General features: G+C 43.3%; 1 protein-coding gene across 2 annotated transcripts in view; it reads left to right on the top strand.

The window, feature by feature from the left end:
- B3GLCT (beta 3-glucosyltransferase) overlaps positions 1-21,563 on the top strand; it is a 1,059,223-nt gene that overhangs the window by 743,240 nt on the left and 294,420 nt on the right. The window contains exon 12 of one of the 2 annotated variants that reach the window (XM_086935136.1): positions 17,689-17,788. The exons of the other annotated variant lie outside the window; for it this stretch is intronic. Within the exon in view, the coding sequence (XP_086791262.1) occupies positions 17,689-17,788 (100 nt within the window). The remainder of the gene's footprint in view (positions 1-17,688; positions 17,789-21,563) is intronic. 2 annotated transcript variants of the gene reach the window in all.

Below are 21,563 nucleotides of genomic sequence, written 5' to 3'. Positions count from 1 at the left end.
AGACATAAGTTTAGGAATGTGTGACATAGATTATGTACATAAAGATGTGTGTCCTAGACGTTTCCTTATGAACATATAAAGTAAAAGGATGTCAATTCAGACTACATTAATTTGGCTATATGTCTGTATTTGTTCTTATTTAACCTTGACATAGTGAAGAGTAGACATTTAACCCGGACGAATTTTGCATCAGGTGTTACATCTGTTATTAATTTAATTACTTGATAATTTGATAGTTCTTCCAAAGATAAGGTTGAACGACACCTGAGTGAAAGGGCAGACATGACAATGACTGCATGAATCAGGAAAGATGGCGACTTACATTGCCTGCAATGGAGAAGATGGCAACTTGCATTATCCAAAATGAAGTTGGGGCCTACATAAAATTGAGTCTGACCTTAAGGGCCTTATGTCATCCCCAGCTTGTACATCTGAATGTGATGTCATAGTGACGCGTCTAACGATAGGGATTTAGCTAAAGTGTGGAGAAATCCATGCTCTCAAGGTTCGAGGTCTAAAATACCTAGAATAAGATGCACATTTAATCATAATCTATCTTAAATACCTAGAATAAGATACACATCTAAACATAATATATATGTAGCATAAAAATAAAGTCAATAATACATCATATGTGTAAAGGGCAAAAATGACATGAATAGTATTAAGCCTAGCATAGTTTCAAATAGATATGTTCTGAACTAACTTAAGGGATGTATGTGTGTTGGTGATTAAACATTATCAGTGATCATATGCAGTATAAAATGCAAACAGAGAAAAAAGAATCTTTTTAAAAGAAAAACTTATCTTCAGTTTATAGTTCATATAGGCTTTTCTGTTATATACTGCAAAAACAAATATAGTTGTTAGTTGGTCCAGTTGAGTGGTTGAGTTATGTCCTCGTCAGAGGACATGTCAACATCATCGGGTCCACACGCAGTATACATGTGATCGTTGAAGAATCCATACAAAGCGTGTTCATAGTTAACCTCTGTTTATTTGATGGACCAGCGATTGGTGGCTCGCCAGAGGCACTCAATGGTAATTATACCTCCTCTACCAATGAGTCAAGCCATTTATTAATAGCTGCGTCAAAAAGTGCCTCTGGTGATATTGCTCTGTCAGATGTAGCATTTGTAGAAGGGACAGATGTATTGCACTATAAATATATTAATATAAATAACACAAAGGGGACCCTGAACCTAATCAAAGGATAAAGGGGAACAACCCACCAGGGAGTTCAATAGTAATCAGAACATGAGCGGGAAGTTCCCATTACTCTAGAGGACTAAGGAGTTCAAATGATTTCAATTGCCCACAAAAACGCTGTAATGTATTAAATCATTTTATTTTCATATTTTTTTAGTAAGAAAACATTCATTTATTCAAAAAGATGTTTTTCTTCATAGACATATAAAATTATTTTCTTTAGCAAGATTAGCCCACCACCAAAAACAGTAACACATTATATACCAAAACCATTCATACTCTCAGGCATTCACACATTCAGCCATCACCATATAAATCAGAAGGAAAAACTACAAACACATTAAAAACCAACAGACAGAGAAAAGCGCTGACGCGCGTTTCGGAGAAAGTGCCACCATTAAGGTTTCCTTCATCAGGGCGCAATTAGAGTTTTTACAGTTCCATTTCAACTTTGCTGGGCACCAAACTGCAAAACGTAGCGTTTCTGTGGGCAAAAAAGGGCAAGAGATATAACTTCATATTTTAAAAGGGGAGGGAGGAAGGTCATCAAGGGCTGGCAGGAAACACATATTCATATTTACACATTAAAAAAAGAATATACAAACACACCACTTTCTAGTTGATAGTTCCAACACAAGGAGGTAGAACATTTCATAAGGGGTGACAAGGTAAACGGGACACGGTGAAGGGAATCAGGAGCTCTAGGTGAGATTTCATGTGGGAATGTGAACATTACCCAGATATTTCAGAGCATAACCATATTTCAGAACCAAAATGCCAATAAATGAACGAACGTACCAGATAGACAAAGCTGCGAACCGGTGTTCTGAATAGTAAGCACACAGTCACTCAAAATGTGACCTACTGGTATTAAACAGGAAGATGGATGAATCAACTCTGCAAACTATATATCCCCAGGTACAAAAAAGGAAAAAGAAAATGAAAAATTGGAGAGATACCTCAGAGTTCATCAAATGTTAAATGCCATTAGTACACAGATGGTATAACGAAGGACTAAGTTAGTAACCTGTCGCAGGCACCCAAGTTCTTATTAAGGGGGCGGGCCGAAGTGAAAAACATCTAAATTCACGTGGGTCGTATGCATGTACGGAGAAAGGGATACTGCGAAGGAGAGAGGAAAAGGGAAAGTCTTTATCCTTCCAAAAATCAATGTACATTCTTACCAAGTGCAGTGGAGCAAAAATTTAAAGAAAACACAGTTTAAACTACGGTCTATCGATCCGGGAGAAATTCTATACATACGTGGAATAAATATCAAATCAGATTTCACAAAGGGGAAATAATTCGAGCGATTACCTTCAAGGTTTCAGAATGTACATGCATAAACTCGATGGATTGCACAACATTGTCTCAGGTGCTCATGTAAAAGTTGAATTATCATGTTCACAGCCAGATAAGCCACTGGGGGCAGTTCCAACTGTTAGGACAGGATGATCTCAGTAAGACAGCTTATGCACCAGAACACAGGTTTCACTTATGTAGCATCCATTTTACGAAGTGTGAGCATCCAGTGCTTGCTAAGTTCAGATACCCAAGAATTCCCCATGTAGCATGCAGATAGAGTCTATCTGTAGCTTTGTTCAGCTGGGTAAGTGTACTCCATGTTGTTGATTTCCGTGTCATAACAAGGGTAAGATGATGATACCACAGCTGATTAGCAGTATGATTAGAAATCCTCTAAAAAAGCTGGAAAATGTAAAAAAACAACAGAATCAGTCCAAATACTGTTTTAACTCCAGTCACTAGACCAGATCCAATGTTCTTAAGAAGATGTACAACTCCAGTTGTCAAAGTTGAATTGAATATCAGTTGTACGATATCTACAAAATCTATCCGGTATTGTGTGTGTGTGTAACAGCCTTTGAATTTCTGAAACAGTTCTGGCTGTCTGCAGCTTATAAACTTTAACCTCTGAAGCCATCAAAGGGACTTATTCTTGCAATAGAACAGACTTGCTTAGATTGTCAAATTGCATAGATTTCATGTTTATACTAGGCCAAATGACGTTCCTAATGCTATTTCGAGGCAGGGGACACAAGGTCTTTCCACAACACTCTATTGTTTCTGAAACCATTATTAATTACCGCTGGCCAGGTTCCAACCCACAGCAAGTGACATTTGTTCAAAATAAATTAGAACCATTATTCAGAAGTTCATGATGTATGAGAATGGATGCAATAGGGGAAACAGATTGAACACAGCTTAACCCTGGCATCAAAGCACTACACATTCTGTGCAATAATATGGTGTCACACAGAAGGGAGTGTGGAAGATGATTTGTGCAGTTTGCTGTACTGATATACACAGGGTCATTTTCTTTTTAATTTAAAATGATGTGGGGAAAGAGTAAAGGTCCATGAATGGAACAATTGTGACTTGTACAGAGTTGCATACCAGCCAGTGGATGTGTATTTTAGACAGTCGTGAAAATGAAAGGTTGTAATGGGCAATTAAATAATACTCAATTAAATAATACTGTTTATTAACCAGGTATTAGAACATTGGAATGTGGAGCACTCCATTGAATACAATAGTTTAAGTTCATAAATTTATATAGCGCACTACTCACCCAGAGGGTCTCAAGGCGCTTGGGGGAGGGGGTGCTTTTACTTATCGAATATCCAAGTTTTAAGTTGCTTTCTGAAGGAGAGGTGGTTCTGAGTAAGGCGAAGGTGGGTGGGGAGAGAATTCCAGGTCTTGGCCGCTAAGTAGGAGAAGGATCTTCCCCCCATGCCACCATGGATCTATGGATGCGCGGAATTGCGGCGAGGGCTTGATTGGACGATCGTAGTTGGCGGGTGGGGGTGTAGAAGGACAGTTGCGTGTTGAGGCATTCGGGTCCTAGGTCGTAGAGGGCTTTGTGTGCGTGGGTGAGGAGACGGATCGTTATTTTCTTGTTGACGGGGAGCCAGTGGAGGTCTTTCAGGTGACCGGAAATGTGAGCTTGACGAGGGATGTCCAATATGAGTCTGGCTGAGGCGTTTTGGATGCGTTGGAGTTTTTTCTGTAGTTTGGTTGTGGTTCCGGCGTAAAGGGTGTTTCCATAATCCAGTCGGCTGGTGACCAGTGCGTGGATGACCGTCTTTCTTGTTTCGGTGGGGATCCAACGGAAGACTTTTTTGAGCATGCGTAGGATGTTGAAGCATGATGATGAGACGGCGTTGGCTTGTCTGGTCATCGAGAGGGAGGAGTCCAGTATGAAGCCCAGGTTACGTGCGTGATCTGTAGGTATGGGTGCGGTTCCCAGGGCCGGTGGCCATCAAGAGTCGTCCCAGGCAGAGGGGGAAGAGCCTAAGATGAGGACTTCCGTTTTGTCCTAGTTTAGTTTTAAACGGCTGTTCTTCATCCATACGGCTTCTTCTTTCATTCCTTCATGTAGGTTGGTTTTGGCAGTGTTTGGGTCTTTGGTGAGAGAGAGGATCAGCTGGGTGTCGTCTGCGTAGGAGAGGATGTTGAGGTTGTGTTGGCACGGGATGGATGTGAGGGGACTCATGTAAACGTTGAAGAGGGTGGGACTGAGTGATGATCCTTGAGGTAGCCGCAGATGACTTCGGTGGCTTCAGATCTAAAAGGGGGAAGGCGGACTCTTTGGGTATTTCCGGTGAGGAACGAGATGATCCAGTCCAATGCTTTTCCTTGTATTCCGACGTTGCTGAGGCGTTGTATGAGGGTGCTGTGGCACTGTGTCGAAGGCTGCGGAGAGGTCAAGTAGGATGAGGGCGGCTGTTTCTACATTGTCCAGTAGAGTGCGAATGTCGTCTGTTGATGCGATGAGGGCGGTTTTGGTGCTGTGTTTGGCTCGGAAGCCGGACTGTGAGGGGTCGAGGGATTTGTTGGATTCAAGGAAAGCGGCGAGCTGACTGTTGACGGCTTTCTCAATGACTTTGGCAGGGAATGGAAGGAGCGAGATGGGGCGGTAGTTCTTAAGTTCACTGGGGTCTGCTGTGGGTTTCTTCAGTAGGGCGCTGAGTTTGGCATGTTTCCAGCTTTCCGGGAAGGTAGCGGAGTTGAAGGAACAGTTGATGACATCGCGGAGATGGGGTGCGATGATCGAGTCTGCTTTGTTGAAAATGTGGTGGGGACATGGGTCGGTTGGCGATCCTGAGTGTATGGAGTTCATCAGGCGGATGGTGTCTTCGGTGGTGATTGGGTTCCAGGCGTAAAGGTTGTTGGAGTGCGGTTTTGGTTCGGGGGTGGGTGGAGTGGGTTGGTCTTCGGGCTGGTTTTTGAAGCTGTTATGTATGTCGGCGATTTTGTTGTGGAAGAATGAGGATAGAGAGTTGCAGAGGTGTTGGGAGGGAGTGATGTCGTTGGTGCCGGCTGTGGGGTTGGTAAATTCTTGGACAATGTTGAATATTTCCTTGCTGTTTTGGGCGTTGTTGTCGAGTCGATCCTTGAATGCTGATTTCTTGGTGGATCGGATGAGTTGGTGGTGTTTGCGGGTGGCGTTCTTGAAGGAGGCCAGGTTGTCGGTGGTTGGGTTTTTTCTCCAGGCTTTCTCGATGGTACGACAGAGCTTCTTGGATTTCTTAAGGTCGTCGTTGAACCAGGGGGCTTTTTTGCTACCTTGCTTGATTTGATGGTTTTTCAAGGGTGCAAGTTCGTCGGCGCTGTTGGTGATCCATTGTGTGATGTTGGTGGCTGCTTGGTTTGGGTCCGAAGATTTGGCAGGAGGGTTTTGGTGAAGCAGTGTGAGGAGCTGGTCGGTGGTGATTTTGTTCCAGTTTCTTCGGGGAATTGGTTGTGGCTGGTTGTGGGTCGTGGTCTTTTTGTAGTTGAAGTGAACGCAGCTGTGGTCCGTCCAATGGAGAGCTGTGGTGTGATCGAAGGAGATGTGCTTGCTGGAGGTGAAGATGGGGTCGAGCGTGTTTCCGGCAAGGTGGGTGGGGGTGTCAACAAGTTGTTTGAGTCCGAAATTGGCCAGGTTGTCCAGAAGGGTGGTGGTATTGCAGTCGTTTTTCTTTTCCAGGTGGAAGTTGAGGTCTCCTAGTAGGATGTAGTTCTCGGAGGGGAGGGCATGTGGGCTGTGTTCTAAGCTTCTACGGGCCGGTAAAAGCCTGCAGATCAACATTCTATCTATCTATCAAAGGCCTCTCAGAGCCCGAGGGGATTTAAACCCCCTCGGACTCTGAGAGGCCTTTGGTTTATTTGTTAGAGCATTCTGCCCTCTAGTGACAGAATGTTCTAATAGCCTTATGGCCCTGCGTAGCAGGGCTATACCGGCCATTAAAGCCCCACTCCCATGGTAAACACTGGAGCGGGCCTTTAATGGCCAGTATAGCCCGCTACGACGGGCTATAAGGCTATAATATATGGAGTGTCGCTAACTGTAAAGGGTGCATCTTCAACTTGTTCTGTACTTATGAGGGTGTATGTAGATTCTTTCTTGGCCATAATTTTTTAAGCAAGTGTCAAATTATATGGTTCATACAAGCTGTTTCATTGAGAAGTTGCCAAGGCATGAAACCTGTTCTAAGGGTTTTTAGTGCCTAATTTAATTGTATGATTGCTCTTATCTGAGCCTGTCTGTGCTGTAATGAAATCTGGTCTCTTTTCAGGAAGTCTAAGACTGAGGAAAATAATTGAAATGAAAGAGTATTGTCTTAGAAAGCTTGTGCTTGCCATTGTTGATCACTTTATAAACCGTTTGCAAGTTTCTTGATCTATTTCTTTAATTTCTTCTGCATCTTATTTCTCTGAGTATTTGTTTAATTCATTGTAAATTGCACTTATTCCTGTAGCAAGGAATCATTTTTTTCTTGTAGGCAGCAGTCCCAGAAGAAAGGTAGAAAGATCCATGTTTTTATAAATTAAGGAAAAGTTTTCCGTTACAGCTAAAAGACTAGAATGTTCTAGACATCATTGGAATAGCTTATCTGCACTATATGTAGTAACTACTACAGGTGTCTGTGTATTGTATTGGGAGTTGGGACGGTTAATTTGGGGTCCAGGAGTGTTGGAAAGGAAACGTTGCGTTCAGGTGTCAGAATCATAAGGCCATAAGACTAAACTTTCAAAGGGAATAGTTTTTAATTATAGGTTCCATTTTGTCTTTAATGTCTGATTCAGACATATTTATTTGGAATTACCAAATTATTGAACATAATCAAATTGGCTTTTGTAATAGAAGGTTTCTTTAAGTCCTTCATTCTTTTAAATCCAGACAAGTAGTCCGCTGGATTCGTTTGCTAAGAAAGATTGTTTCTTTAAATATTATCCAGGTTCAAAATAAGGCTTCTTTGCCTTGGATCTGCCAACATTTTGTTCCCTAAATACTTTTTTCATCATCCTTTGCTTTCTAATACTCCTATGTCTGAATAGCAAGGTTTTGGCCAAACCTCGTAGAGTAAATCATCTTGTTGGTTTTGATTAGATTTTATGGACGCTGCTGTGGCTTCTGTTTGAAATAGAGGCCTGTGGGGTGTGATCTGTCTGCAATCTGAAAGGAAGGGAATTTCTACAGGAAATTAGAATGACTATCTGTAGGTGGAGCTTCACAATGTTCTCATTGTGTCTAATTATGAAAGTACATATGCCTGTAAATCAGACATTATTCTTTTAAAAGTCTCAATGTCCCAATTATCTGAAATAGAGGCAGGTATTATAACATCATTCTTTGAAACTTTTTTCAAATAAAGCAATTGCACTGTCTCAGTAGGTCCCATAATATGATATGGAACCTTTTCCAGACTCTGCCCTTGGGCAGTGGATAAGCTGTAATGCTCACAGCGCAATGACCTCTTTGGGTCTGTGGGATGAAGAGTGTGGTTGTAGTTCAAAAACCACAGCTGAGGCAATTTTTCTTTCAGGGATGAAATGCCAATTCAGTAGCTGTAGAGCGATGAGTATTCTTGACAATCAGGAAAGGAAAAGAAAAGCTCCCAAAATTATCCAGGCATAGGACCACAGAAGAATCAAATACTTGTCACAAAACCATTGATAAACACAAACCCTTCTCTGGTGGTGAGTAGCTCGAAGGGGATTTAAACATCTCGTGTGAAATTTTTTAATGTTGTTGGTCTAACAAGGCTCTCGAAAGGGTACAAATTCAAATGGTGTGGGAGTTGTGGGATTTCATAGTAAACCATGTAATTGCATTGGACATTGGCCACTGTCATATCGGTAGCATCAACTGTGTTTGTTAAATTCAGTGTTCTGCATACAATATTGCGCTCAAATATCTCTGGCTGGTATCTCAAGTCACAAATGTTACTGCTTTGTTCAGGGGGTAATGTGTTCAAAGTAGGGAGAGGCTGGTAGGTACTAATCTGAATCTTTCTTGGTGTCTGCAGTGGTCGGCTGTAAAGGACAGGACACTTATTGCATTTTAATGGGGTTGATAGATACCTGTCAGGTTCTCCTTGAGCCTTGCAGAATAACTGTTCTGTTGCCTTTTACCCCAAGAAAAGTGATGGGTGGTCTGTAAGATGGTTTAAATGCTTGCTTGTCGTGGATTTTCTCCCAAACTATATCCCCATCTCATAGAACCCATCCGCCGGCAGAAGTAAGAACCTTCTCTTCATAGGTGGCGGTATCAGAGTGGTTTGCGTTCAACAGATTTTCTGTGAATTCTTGGACAATGTTGAAAACATTAAAACGTTTCTCCAAGTCCAATTTGTCTTCCTCCGCCACCCTTCCTGAATTATAGCTAGGCACATACATAGGAACTCCGAAGAGTACCTTGTATAGAGTGCGTCCTGCCAATACTCATCCAGGCAAGTTACTTAATGGTCTCTGAACCCCGTAGAGAACATGGTATTAACTAAGACCTAACCTTAGCAACGTAGCACTCAAAGCTTTTTTATTCATGCCATTTGCACGCTGTATATTAATGCCATTCAATTCAGCTTTAAACAGGTTGATGATTATTTCATACAAACTTCTAGAGCAAACATTGAATCCCTGTAAGCCTTAGAGGCGACTGCACGACCGTAATCTGAATGAAATGAATTAACTGCCCTTATTGACACTAGGCATTGCAAATCTTTAACTACTGCTGTAGCACTTGCATTTCTCTGTAGCCAAACCGATAGGAATCGAGAACATGAATCAGTAGCCACCAATATGTATCTACATCAGTTGTCTGAGTGTAGGGGACCGATGTGGTCAAAATAAATCACCAGGAAGGGTATGTTTGTAATCATGAGGGGCATTCACAAGGGTCAGTCAGTCAAAATACTTTATTCGATTTAAATAAAATCATAAAAAGACATACATTCCATACATATTAAAATATCAAAATACATTTACAAAGTTTGTTTCAAAACAATATGTTCAGTAAAAACTGTTAAAAAGGGAATTTGTGCAAAAAGGCAAAAGTACCACATACTAAATAACGATTTTGGCTGCAGGGGGTGGGCGGTCATTAGGAACTGTCTATTGTTGCATTTCTTGATTTAATGCGTGATGCTGCTACCAAATAATTTCCCATACAAAATATAGTGCAAATGTTACTCATGGACTGGAGGTAAAAAAGAGCTGGTCTAGCTTGTATGAAACCAGCCTCCCTTAAAATTGGTAACAAATGTTTTTTGCGAGGAACTGAAAATAAAGAACAAAACATGACCAAATGCATGGTGTCCTGGGTTGAAAAGTTGTCACAAGAGCAGGGAGGGGCTGACTCTGGTCTGGCCCAAGACTGATAATTGCCCAAATAATAGTGGATCAGGTTGAATCTAAACTTAATTAAGAGGAATCTGTGGAAAGGCCTAGTAACAATCCTGAGGTAGGGTTCCAGTGAGGTGGAGCTTTTTAATATGTAATGAGACCTCACAGAGGGCTTCTGCAATTCCCTTTCCTCGCGGGCTAGTCTTGCCAAGGCCATAAACTGCCTCTTAACTGAGACTACATCCACATTCCTGATACAAGAAGGGGATTCGAAGAGTTCCGGTCTCCCCACTTGAGCAAATGACTTCCTCAGATATACCAACCAGGGGATCTTTTTAGAGTGATATAGCGACATGACGTCCTCCATGATTGAATGGTTCAGAGTTAACTCCTTATTGAGCCATGTCCTTAACCAAAAGATCAGTGGTGCCAAGTTGAGCCTGTCTATAACATAATCCATGCCCACCTCCGCATGGATTGAGTATGTTGGAGTAGATATTGCGACTGACAATAGGGAACGCAAAAACCTATTTTCTGCCCTCTGTATAGGCTCTAGCCGTACATATCCCCAAATTGGAGCACCATACATGGCAATTGGGATACATTTGCTACTGTATACCTTCAATAAGGCCTCCATCGGCCTAGCCCCCAGTCTTTTTAAGAAGCCCATGAGAGCAGCCGATGACCTGGCCACTGATAGGCTTTTTGCCCTAATCTGTGGGCCCCACGATCCCCTCTCATCGAAGAGCACCCCCAGGTAGGGGAAGGTCGCCGTTCTTGAGACTACTTCGCCCTTACACCTAAAGATTTTTGGTTTCCCTTTGCGCCTATGGGCTCCGACCACCATTGTGTGAGATTTGCCTGCGTTGACCTTCATGTCCAAATCGTCCATAATGGCACCAAATGCATGCAACAAACGCTGGAGGCCAATCCCAAGGGTCTTTTGACAGTGGAAGGTTTAATCTCTGACAAATGTCACTCTGCCTAACATAATCCCTAGTCTGTTTATAGAACTAGGCCACCAGTAGCTTTGCTGTAGCATTGTAACAGGTGCTTTGATTTCTACATGTGCAGAGGACAACCCCAATGGGCTTCCTTGATTAAATCTAATCTAGAAAGACTATTGGATAGTATATCATAATGACAGGAATGTTATCCGAAGTGAGGGTATAGGAGTATTTAGGCGGAAAATCTGCAGGAGGTTTCTCGCCTTGCTTGGTTGATATGTGTCGTACTTAGTTTGAGATCTAGTTTGGACTGCTGCAGTAACAGTCTGAATTGCAGCCTTTTTGTTAGGTCAGCCGCACAGTTCCCTTTGGCATGAACACCATCACGCTGGTGGCCCAAAGTGTGCCTCACATGGACCAATAGAAGCTTATCTTGTAAGACAGCTAACTTTCCCCAGAGCTGTTTATTCTTCATAGGTTTTCCTTTTTAATCCTTGAATCCATTTAGCCGCCAATGCTACAAATACACAATGTAACCTTGCACACAGGAGTAGTCGGACATAGTAAGTGTGGGAACTGACGAGTCACCCTTCTGCAATGTACGTAATAGGACTTGTAATTCTGCCTAATGTGCAGTACTGTTGCCTAAGATTGTGGTGTGGGTGTGCTGTGGGAAGAATTTCACTACTCCTTGTACTGGCGCGAAAGGCTGCTGAATATTTGTATTTTGTTCCTGCCTCAGGTTGGACGGAGCCATACTTGTACAATATGCACTGGCAGATTCAATGTATAAAGTGGCTGGAGCAACCTTTTTATATTGGAGAAAAGCTTGTGTACGAAGAGAGGCATCAAAAGAGGTTGACCATACCCATCTCGGGCACAGGGCACATGCACTAGTAATGCTCTCTTTCGTGGCTACTTCTAATGCTGATATGGAAGTGACAATAATGATATGTTTTTCCCTGCACCAAAGGGCACGCCTTTAAAATAGCTGTTTGCATAGCTGCCATGATCTTTTCAATGGAAGCAAAACATTTTTCAGCCATGGAATACATGTGATACTTGTTAGCAATTGGGGCAGTCTGTCCTTCGTTGTATGTCACATAAGTATAACCATAGTGACTTCGCGTGATTGATAACTAGGTTGGTTTCGTTAGCCCTAGTTTTTAAATATATAGTTTCATGCATGTCTACTTGTAGAGCATGCTAAATATCAGTGTGCGCGTTCAGCCATTGTTTGTAGGAAAACGTGGGAGAAATCAGGTTATATAAGGGCTTCAATCTTTCAGCGTAGTGAGGCAAATACGTATGTACAAAGTTAAGAAACCCCAACAGGAATTGTAACATTTGCAGTATATCGGAAGATTGCAAGTTAGTGCACTACTGAGGGAAGTCCGGGGCTAAATCCTTGCCCTCGTTGGATAACCTGTATCCTAGGAAGGTCACCATCAGTTAGGCAATCTTCAATTTTTTTAATTAGTTTTGTAGACATGTGATGTCAATATGGTCACTACTCTGTTTCCCCGGTTAGGTGTAGATTCAAATCAATATGAGTAAGATAGATATCATCACTATTTGACAATACATTGGGATATGGTTGTAAGATCTCCATGTTTCACACTAAGAATAAGCCACAGCTGATCTTATAGCCAATGGCAAACATCAGAATGAAAACTGCTCTCTGTCGATATTGAAAGCAGTTAGATACTCACTCGCAGGCGCTATGTTCTGACTAAAGTGTCTTTTTGTTTATTTTTTCTGTACCAGGTTGGTCATCAAACCTTTGCTATGGGTGTTTTGTAGTGTGTAAATTTGTATGTGTAAATTCAAATGTTTGTAGTTTTAAGACTGTTCTATGGGAACCATCTGGCTTGGAGACGGAGAAAAAGTGCTTGCTCATTGGTGAAAGACAAGATGCTATTATGCCCTGATAAAGCAACTGATCTAATATTGCTTTTATGCCACTTTTTGCTTCTGGCTTTAAAGCGTATTCTGCTTGTTGTTCACTGCATAAGGGAATGAGATGGACTATAGTGTTCGTCTCACCCTGCTTGATTGCTATATAAGGCTGGAGCTTGTCTCATGGCTCCTTCCCTGGCATATATTTCCCTGACATCTTCAGGTACTATGGGAGAAAAGGCTACCCTTATGACTTCCTCCCACAAGGGGGCTTCCCTAATAAAGACTAGAGGCCAGTCTTTTTCTGCTTGGATTCACATCCAGAAACCTCTTACGTGTCTGATATACTATTGGGATTTCTGAATCGCTGTCTAGGAGTGCTTTCGCCCACGCCTGTTTCACTGAAGGACTCGTAGCTGGATCGGCATATTTCTTAGAAATCCCTGATACTTTCTTCTTCTTCACTGGGGTTTTAGATTCCAGTGCTTTCCCTTTCTTCTTCGCACTGACATCCGTCTCATGTCCTGCTTCACTTTTGCTACTGTTGTCCTCTTTTATTTGGTACTCAGATCGGCTCCCCGTCTCTGTTCCTTTACCCTCAGTATCCTCAAAAGACTTTTAAGAGCTGCTATCAGAATACTGATGGCATTCAGGTTTTTAATTTTTTTTTGCGGTCCCTTAAATTATAACCACCCTTGCCGGATTCCTGAGAAATCTGTCTTTTATCTTTATCTTTCTATTTTTCTCTTGCCTTCCGTTGCAGATTTCTAACAGGACCCTCAGTGTCATTTTTAGGTATTAAATGTGACTTAACGGGTCGAGTACCCAAGGTATCTCTACCTACAGAGGTATAAACTGTGATTATTTCTGGTAATTCCCGTTTAGTATTTTGAACTGGATCTACTGCCAGTCTCTGACTTATAGCCAGAACCAAAGCCTCTCCCTTAATATTGTTTAGTATGATAGAGGAGACAGTACAGAAGTTCCCCATTCATTTAATTCCTAAATCCAGAGCTGGTTCAGCGCTGTGCTCGTTTTGTACCTGTCTAAGTATATCAGTGAAAGCTGCCAATGAAGGCATACCATGCGTACTAGTGTAAATGCATGCAAAGATGCTACCCCAAGTGTTATACTCCTCTACAAGAGGCACCTTTCCTAGAGGGAGACGCATAGTCAGTATTCTATGTTATTATTGGGGGGTAGTGTATGGGTACACTGTTTTTAACTGATTTGTATTGTGAGCAATCCAGAAAGCCATTAAATTAGGGTGCTTTCCCATAATAGCGTTAATAGTCTGTGGACTATTAGTCTGTACCTTTGCTTGAGCGGTAGGTCCTGCTGCAGAAGCATGTCTGGAGTCTGGAGCTCAAAGTGCGCTGTATAAATTGTGCAAGTCTCTTGTACAGGGCAATTGTGTAATTTAACACCCCTACCACCTCACTGTTTGTTAAGGTGCCAGGGCGTGGAAGGGGAGTGTAGCCTGCCAAAACTGGGCATGTAGCCCCTTCATTCCTGAGAGACCCCAAACAACTATTTCTGTGCATATGTGTCAATAGACCACCAAACCAGTTCTGTTGTTCCAGGTTGCTCCGGCCCCAGCACCACCCTCGGCTGCGCCTCCGGTGCCGCAGTGGATACCATTTGTTCCGCCCATGGTCCGGTTCCAGGACAATTTTTTCCCTACCTGGGATCCGCTTTGGGACACGGCGCCGGTTTGGCCCCATTTGTTCCTTCCCCGGTCCCTGCCCCGCCGCCGCGGTCCGTAACACATACGGCGAAGGTGGAGGACAACTAGGAGGGGTCCAAGGTCCTCTTGCTCGTCAGTGTGACTCTGAGCAGGACTGGGCGAACGAATTAGAGGAGGCCGGCGGCATTGATGTCTCCTCTGACCTGGGGTTTGCCTCTCCCCAGTCTACCATGGAGGAGGGCGCCTCTTACACGGTGGTGCTCCGTCGGGCAGCTGAGGTCCTCAACCTTGATCTCCCTACGGTGGCCCTAATAACTAATCTCCTTACTGACGTCTTACTGGGCACTTGGTCGCTGCCAGCCACAGGGGCCCCTGTGGATAAGAAATTTGCGTCATCGCCCGGCGCCGCATGACCTTGCCTTTCTGACCACTCATCCTACACCCGAGAGCCTGGTCATCCAAGCTTCAATGTCCCAGTGTGTCTTTCCCACGGCTACGCCGGAGAAGGACTCTAAGAATCTGGAGCAGTTCAGCAAGCGGTTCTTCTCTTCCGCCAGCTTAGAGCTGCGGTCAGTGGGATACAGTTGCAGTAGGGCATGGGCCGCTATTCCCAAGCGTGTGGGATACAGTTGCACAGGTGTTGCCTCAGCGTCCTGAAGAGGTCCAAGCTGTGCTGGCCCAAGCTGTTGCGGAAGGTAAAGATGCGGCTAAGTTCAGTATTCGGTGTGGTTTGGACACCGCGGACTCACTAGGTTCACTAGGTAGGGCAATTTCTTTGACGGTGGCGCTTCGTCGCCACGCCTGATTGAGATCTACCGGGTTCTCACGAGATGTCCAAAGCTCACTCATGGACATGCCCTTTGATGGCACTCGCCTGTTTGGCGATAAAGCAGACAGTTCTCGGAGGGCACTGCACGACAATGGCAGTGGTGACTCACGAATCGTGATTGGGTCAATGGCAGATCCCTCTCCCTTCCCCAACCAGAGCACACAGTTGTGATGGATGCGTTCCTCCTGGGATGGGGAGGCCACTTGGGAGAGGCGGAGATCAGAGGCCTCTGGTCTCCGGCGGAATCCCGGCTCCATATCAACCTTTTGAAGCTTCGGGCGATCAGACTTGCAATGAAGGCATTCCTTCCCTCTGTACGGGGAAGTGTGGTGCAGCTGTTCACGGACAACACAACCGCCATGTGGTATTGCAACAAACAGGGCGGATGTGGTCATGGACCCTATGTCAGGAGGCTCTGCGCCTCTGGACATGGCTGGGACATCAAGGCATCACCTTGGTGGTTCAACACCTGGCAGGTTCTCTGAACGCCAGGGCAGACGAACTCAGCACCCGGTGCTTGATGGATCACGAATGGCGTCTGAACTCGGATGTGCCGTAAAGTCTCTTTCAGCAGTTGGGAGAGCCTTGGTTAGATCTATTCGCCACCGAAGAGAAAGTGCAATGTCATCAGTTCTGCGTGTTGGAATTTCTGAGGCGGCACTTGCTCGTCGACGCTTTTCGTCACAGGTGGATTTGCGGTCTATTGTACGCCTTTCTGCCTATACCACTTCTGCCCAGAGTGCTGAAGAAGATTTGGCGTGAACGGGCCCAAGTCATTCTTGTGGCTCCGGATTGGGCACGAAGGTGCTGGTATCCCGAGCTACTCAACGAGGCGATCGATCCCCTGATCCGACTGCCTCTTCGGGTGGCTTAGTTGTGAACTTTGTGTATTCCTCCCAGACACTTAGACAAAGGGGATTAGATAATGGCAGGTTGGACTATCTTGCCTGGATTGCTGTGGGTGGAGCTGTTTACTGCCTCACTTACATTTCACAGGGCTGCCTCCAGCACACATTCAAAAGAGCCTGACCCTAGTCTTTTGACTCCCCAGACTTCTTGGAGTCTGACAATGGAAGAACTTTCTAGACTCAGATGTCAGGGTAGTATAGGGAATCCCCCACTTCAAAGACTGGCAGCAGGTATGAATATTGGACCTCCAGAGCCACTCTTCAGTATACTCCTGGACCAGTGGACACTACAGAAGCAGGACTGTCTTGTTCTCAAAAGGACTGCTCTTTTGCTTCAGTCCTGCCTTGTTTCACTGAGGACTGCCCTGCTGCTTGAGGCCTGCCATTGCCTCTGAGATGGAAGACTTGACATGCTCCCTTCATCCCAGGCTATCCTGTGTGATTACAAGGGTCAGTTGGCTGACCTCCAGTACTGAGCTACAGGGTCACAACAAGCTTCAAGGCAATAGTGCAAAACTGGATCTTCCTGGACCTGAAACTGGTTCTGCCTGAGCCCTGTAGGTCTCCGTTAGAGTGAGCCACTGACCCTCTAGAGGTGCCACCCCAGGTCCTGGACCTTTGACTGGCATCAGAGTGATCTCCTCTGTAAAGAAATGTTAAATCCTTTGGGCACGTTTGTTCCGAGACTCTTGTCAAACACGACTGCCAACCCGAAGCTCTGGTGAGCCCGACTCTTGGCACTACAGTGACTGCCAGCAATGTCAAATGTGCACTTCACTCTACAGTACCGACAGCCCGCAGAGACCTCCAGTGCGAAGCTCCAGCAACGACCATTTGCAACGCACAACGGGATCTTCGCACTACAGAGATAAGCGCCTGTAACATCCATCCCGTTCTTTGCGTTAAAGCAACAACCATTTTCAACGCTGTTTTGGCTCATCGCGGTCGCCTCCACTGCAAACTGGGCTCTTTGCAATGGTAACTTTTTCAGCTGGACTAACCTGGTCAATGTATATGGCCTGGGCTCAATCGCGATTATCCTGAACTTGTGACTTTCTTCCGGTCTAGCACAACCAGATTGACAACTGGCTCTATTTACATAACATTTCGAAATTAATTATTTACAGTTCTACTGGTTGGGTTTTAATCATTCTTGTATCATTTTATATATGAAAATGTACTCTATTTCTCTAAATTGGTATGGGATTTTTCTTGTGTTGTGGTTTCACTTTATTACTGTTTGTGTGCTACATATTGATTGATTGATTGATTGATTGATTGATTGATTGATTGACATACATACTTTACACTTTGCCTCTAAATTTAATCTGACTAATTTGTGCAAAGCTACCAGAGGGTTAAGCACAGGTTAATTTTGTGACTTTTGTGGTTCACCCTGACAGGAATTGTGGTTGTTGCTTGAGTAGACCTTCCACCCTCCCAGCCAAAAATCCGATTTCTTACAATGACCATTTGGAATATCAAACATTTGACCATGGGCAGATCTTTACTTGTTGTTTAATTTACATTTTTTATTTTCATTATATATTATCTTTGAAAGCATTATGATATGTTTTTCAGGTCACTGTGGAAAGACATTTGCTATTTTAGAAAGATTTTTTAATAACAGCGCTTCAGAAACACCGTGGCTTGTTATTGTGGACGATGACACATTAATAAGGTATGTGGCATGTCTGCACTTTTTTTGCCAGCTGTAATTGAGTCAATGCAGCTCGTCTTAAGAAATATATAAAATGACATTTTATTTGAAAAGTATCTCATGCATCCGGAACTGTTTTTTAAGATATGTCACTACTACTTAGAGTTCTTTATATCTGGAGTGAATGCATCTTGGGAGTTACATCAGGACTCTTTACATACCACATAAGTATTTAGTCTTTTACTTCTCAGGTCTTTATTTTGCAGGTAAGTTAGTTTTAAGTGTCCTTACTTTAGCATACTATGTATGTAGCACACATATATACATATATGTACCAGCATACATATTAATGTTAAGCTTACATCATGTAACTTTTTAATTGTAATTTAATTTGAATCAAATCTGTACGTACACAATTTATTTTAAGTAATTACAGGTAAATTAATGAAATAAAAAGTAGTTAAAATAACTTTAAAATAGGTATTTATGGTGTTAATATTTGAGTTAATTTGGGGTTAGTAATGGATTTTTGGTTTTTCAGGTTTTTTAGGGTTCAGGAAAGGTAGTGAATGGGTTAGTAAGGAATTTGTAGCATGGTAGTCTGTTGGGCTAGTGATGCATTTGTAGGGCTCAGGGATGGATAGTATAGAGGTATAATAAGGACTCTTAGGGCTTAGGGATTGGTAGTATATGGGATAATGAGGAGTTTTTAGGATTCAGGGATCGGTAGTGTTTAGTGGGTGTAAGTGGTTTTAGAGCTCAGGGATGGGTAGTGTTTAGGGATAGTAAGGTGTTTATCAGACTCAAAGGTGGGATTGTGCAAATGGTTAGTAAAGAGTTTATAGAGCTCAAAGATATGCAGTGCTTAGGTGTGGTAAGGTGTATTTAGAACTCAGGAATGGGAACTTGCTAGGGCCAGTAAATAATTTTTAGGGCTCAGGATGGGTAGTGTATCGCTACAAGGATGAGACATTCTTTTGAGTCTGTAGACTTCCAGGTCAAATCTGCAGACTGTTAGAGTGTTTAAAGGGGCTTTAATATTTCAGCATTTGAAAGTTCATGTATTGTTCCGCTTAAAAAAAATCTGAATGTTTGAAAAAACAAATCCCTACACTGCACAGTCTTCATTTTGTGTAGAGCAAGATATATATATATATATATATATATATATATATATATATATATATATATATATATATATAGTGTGTTAGCTTATATTGTACTTAAATTACTTGGGTGCCTGTGTGGTTATAGTTAGGTCTGACGTTTCATTGCAAATACATTTTTTGTTTTCCTAATAACTTTGGTGGCATTTTATGAATCTATACCGTCAACCTCCTAGAAAATGTTCTTCAACTTATACTGAGCTTATTTGGTCAAATTTGTTAGCTTTTGACTTTTGGTGCAGGTTTAGGTGTATCAAAGCAGAGTCGTTGGAGCCAATCTGCTTGTGTTTGATCTTAAAACATTAATCAGAATAATTATAAAGTACACTGCTTCATGTGTCAATTTCATATTTATAGTTCACAAAAAATGCTCCTAGATTTTTGCCAGATTTCCTTGCCCCATGAATATGCATGAACTTATACAAGTCTTGAACAGTAAACTTCATTAGACTAACATGTCCTGAATTTCATAATGTACTTACATCTGTGCCATATTGAGGGATATATGGCTACCTCTATTGTTACACAGTAGTAGGAAAACAGTAAGGAAATACCCGAAGGTATAGATCCAAGATTAGTGTGATTACCCACGATGTGAGTTGTATTTCTGGCAGACCACAATCTTTTTGCACCGACAAGCTTTTTTGCAAATAACAAATGGACCAAGACATTGGCTTTTTTCCCTGGTTTAGGAGCTGCCAGTCGCTGTTCAACTATGATGTAGTACACAAAGTATGCAAAGTAAGCAAGTACAACCCAATAATCTTTGAAGAGGTTGTATGAGCATTATTGGAAACCCTCGAAATACAGATCTTGCAAATACACAAAGTATAGTTAAAAATTATTTTTTCTGAAAGAGTATTGCATATCTTATAGAGGCTTCTAGCAGCAGATTCCTTACCAGAGAATATTCCCTAGGTGTCAGCCTGGATCCAGAAGATTTTCAAGCAGAACCCCGGAGCGCCTGTAGGTGGCTTCATTCTACTCTGCATTGTTTATGCCAGAAATGCCATGTGCAGTACCTATATAGGCGCTACCACAACCAGCTGACGTCAGTTCCTCCCTTTCAATGCCAGATAGCACTGATCCGGTCTGAGTTACCCCTTAGTCTTATTTTGACTGGGTTTTTTTTCAACACTTTTCAGCAGTTTTCTCCTGGTGTGAGGTATGTCACTCATGAAACTGGCGGGCTTCAAACCATGTAAGGCCTGTCACTAGCAAATGCTGGTGACACACCCCCACTTGGTGTGTTTGTGGTGCTTGAAGCTGGACCATGACTCCAAGACCTGGAAGGACTGCTGCAACATTCATCCGAAGGCGATGAGGGAACGCTCCCTTCAAGCTCCTCGCTGCCTGACATCGGTCGACTCCGTGGCGCTAGAGATCCCAATCGCGCCAAAGGTCCTGGGACTGTTTGCAGAGGCATTACCGACAGTTGTTGCGCACTCCAATCGCCAAGTAAGTGGGGTAAGTCCCACAAATATAAATCATCCATGAAGATGAAGAGGTGTTTGACATCTCTGCTTCTGTTGCAGACTTCCAAGAAGGTGCATGAGCTTCGGCGCTCCAGGCCCTGCTAATTGGCGGAACCTGCACCTGGACCTGCTCCGCGCTTCCTCCATTTTTCCAGGGTGACACCCACCCAACTGAAGGAATTCTGGGGCATATTACCAAGCAATAGCGATAATTATCGCTATTGCTTGGTTAGAGACAAACATTTACCGCAGTGCTGCGGCGATTTTTACCGCAAATAAACCTTGGTATTACCAAGGTTTAACGCAAATGCGGTAAAAATCGCCGCAAAGCATGAATATCGCTGAAAAGTCAGCGATATTCATGCATTAGCGAGCTAATGCTCTTAGCCATGTTATCCACCTCCCATTGGATAACATGGCTAAGAACTGCTCAGGGCAGGTGTTAGCTTTTGGAGATATTCCCGCTTAGCGCGAATATCTCCAAAAGTTGGTAATAGGAGATAGCGATGTTAGCGACTGTTTTCAGTCGCTAACATCTTGGCACGCCCACTTTGCATCTCATTAGTGATAAATATCACTGACATGCAAAGTGGGGCCCAAGATGGTCGTTATCTCCTACTAGCTGTCGCTAACTGGTGTTAGCTGCAGCTAGGTAATAGGGAGATAATTTTATCTCCTCTTTCTTGGCTTTTAAAGCCAAAAAAGCGGAGATAACCCCCCTTGATAATATGCCCCTCTGTGAGGCCATGCATCTAATATTTGGGTGGCTTGGCTCCTCTGAAGCGCATTCGGAACCCACGGGTGCAGGAGGGGCCTCTACTGGACCCACGCCAACAGTTTACCCTTGTCACCAGTCGGCCCCAAAGATCCCCAGTTGGTTGCGGAGCAGGGCTGCCAGCAAGACTGAGACCTTTCATGGCGCCTGCACCAGTGCAAACATTCCTGGCTCAATCGACTCCCCTAGACGATGCGACCCCATCGTTATTCCTGACTCCAACACAGAGCCGGACGGGCGTCTAATACCGACTCAGGCGCAGAAAAGACCTGTCAGGGGCGGCTCCTCCATTAGGGCAGAGGAGCATTGCCCGACTGCTCTCTCGCAGTGCGAAAAGCAGAAACATAAAATGGTAAAACTACCATTTTATGTTTCTTCTT

The sequence above is a fragment of the Lissotriton vulgaris genome, chromosome 8 (genome assembly GCF_964263255.1).
Source record: "Lissotriton vulgaris chromosome 8, aLisVul1.2, whole genome shotgun sequence".
Lineage (NCBI taxonomy): Eukaryota > Metazoa > Chordata > Amphibia > Caudata > Salamandridae > Lissotriton > Lissotriton vulgaris.
The sequence above is the reverse complement of the archived record's forward strand: the minus strand, read 5'-3'. Positions and strand labels throughout refer to the sequence as shown.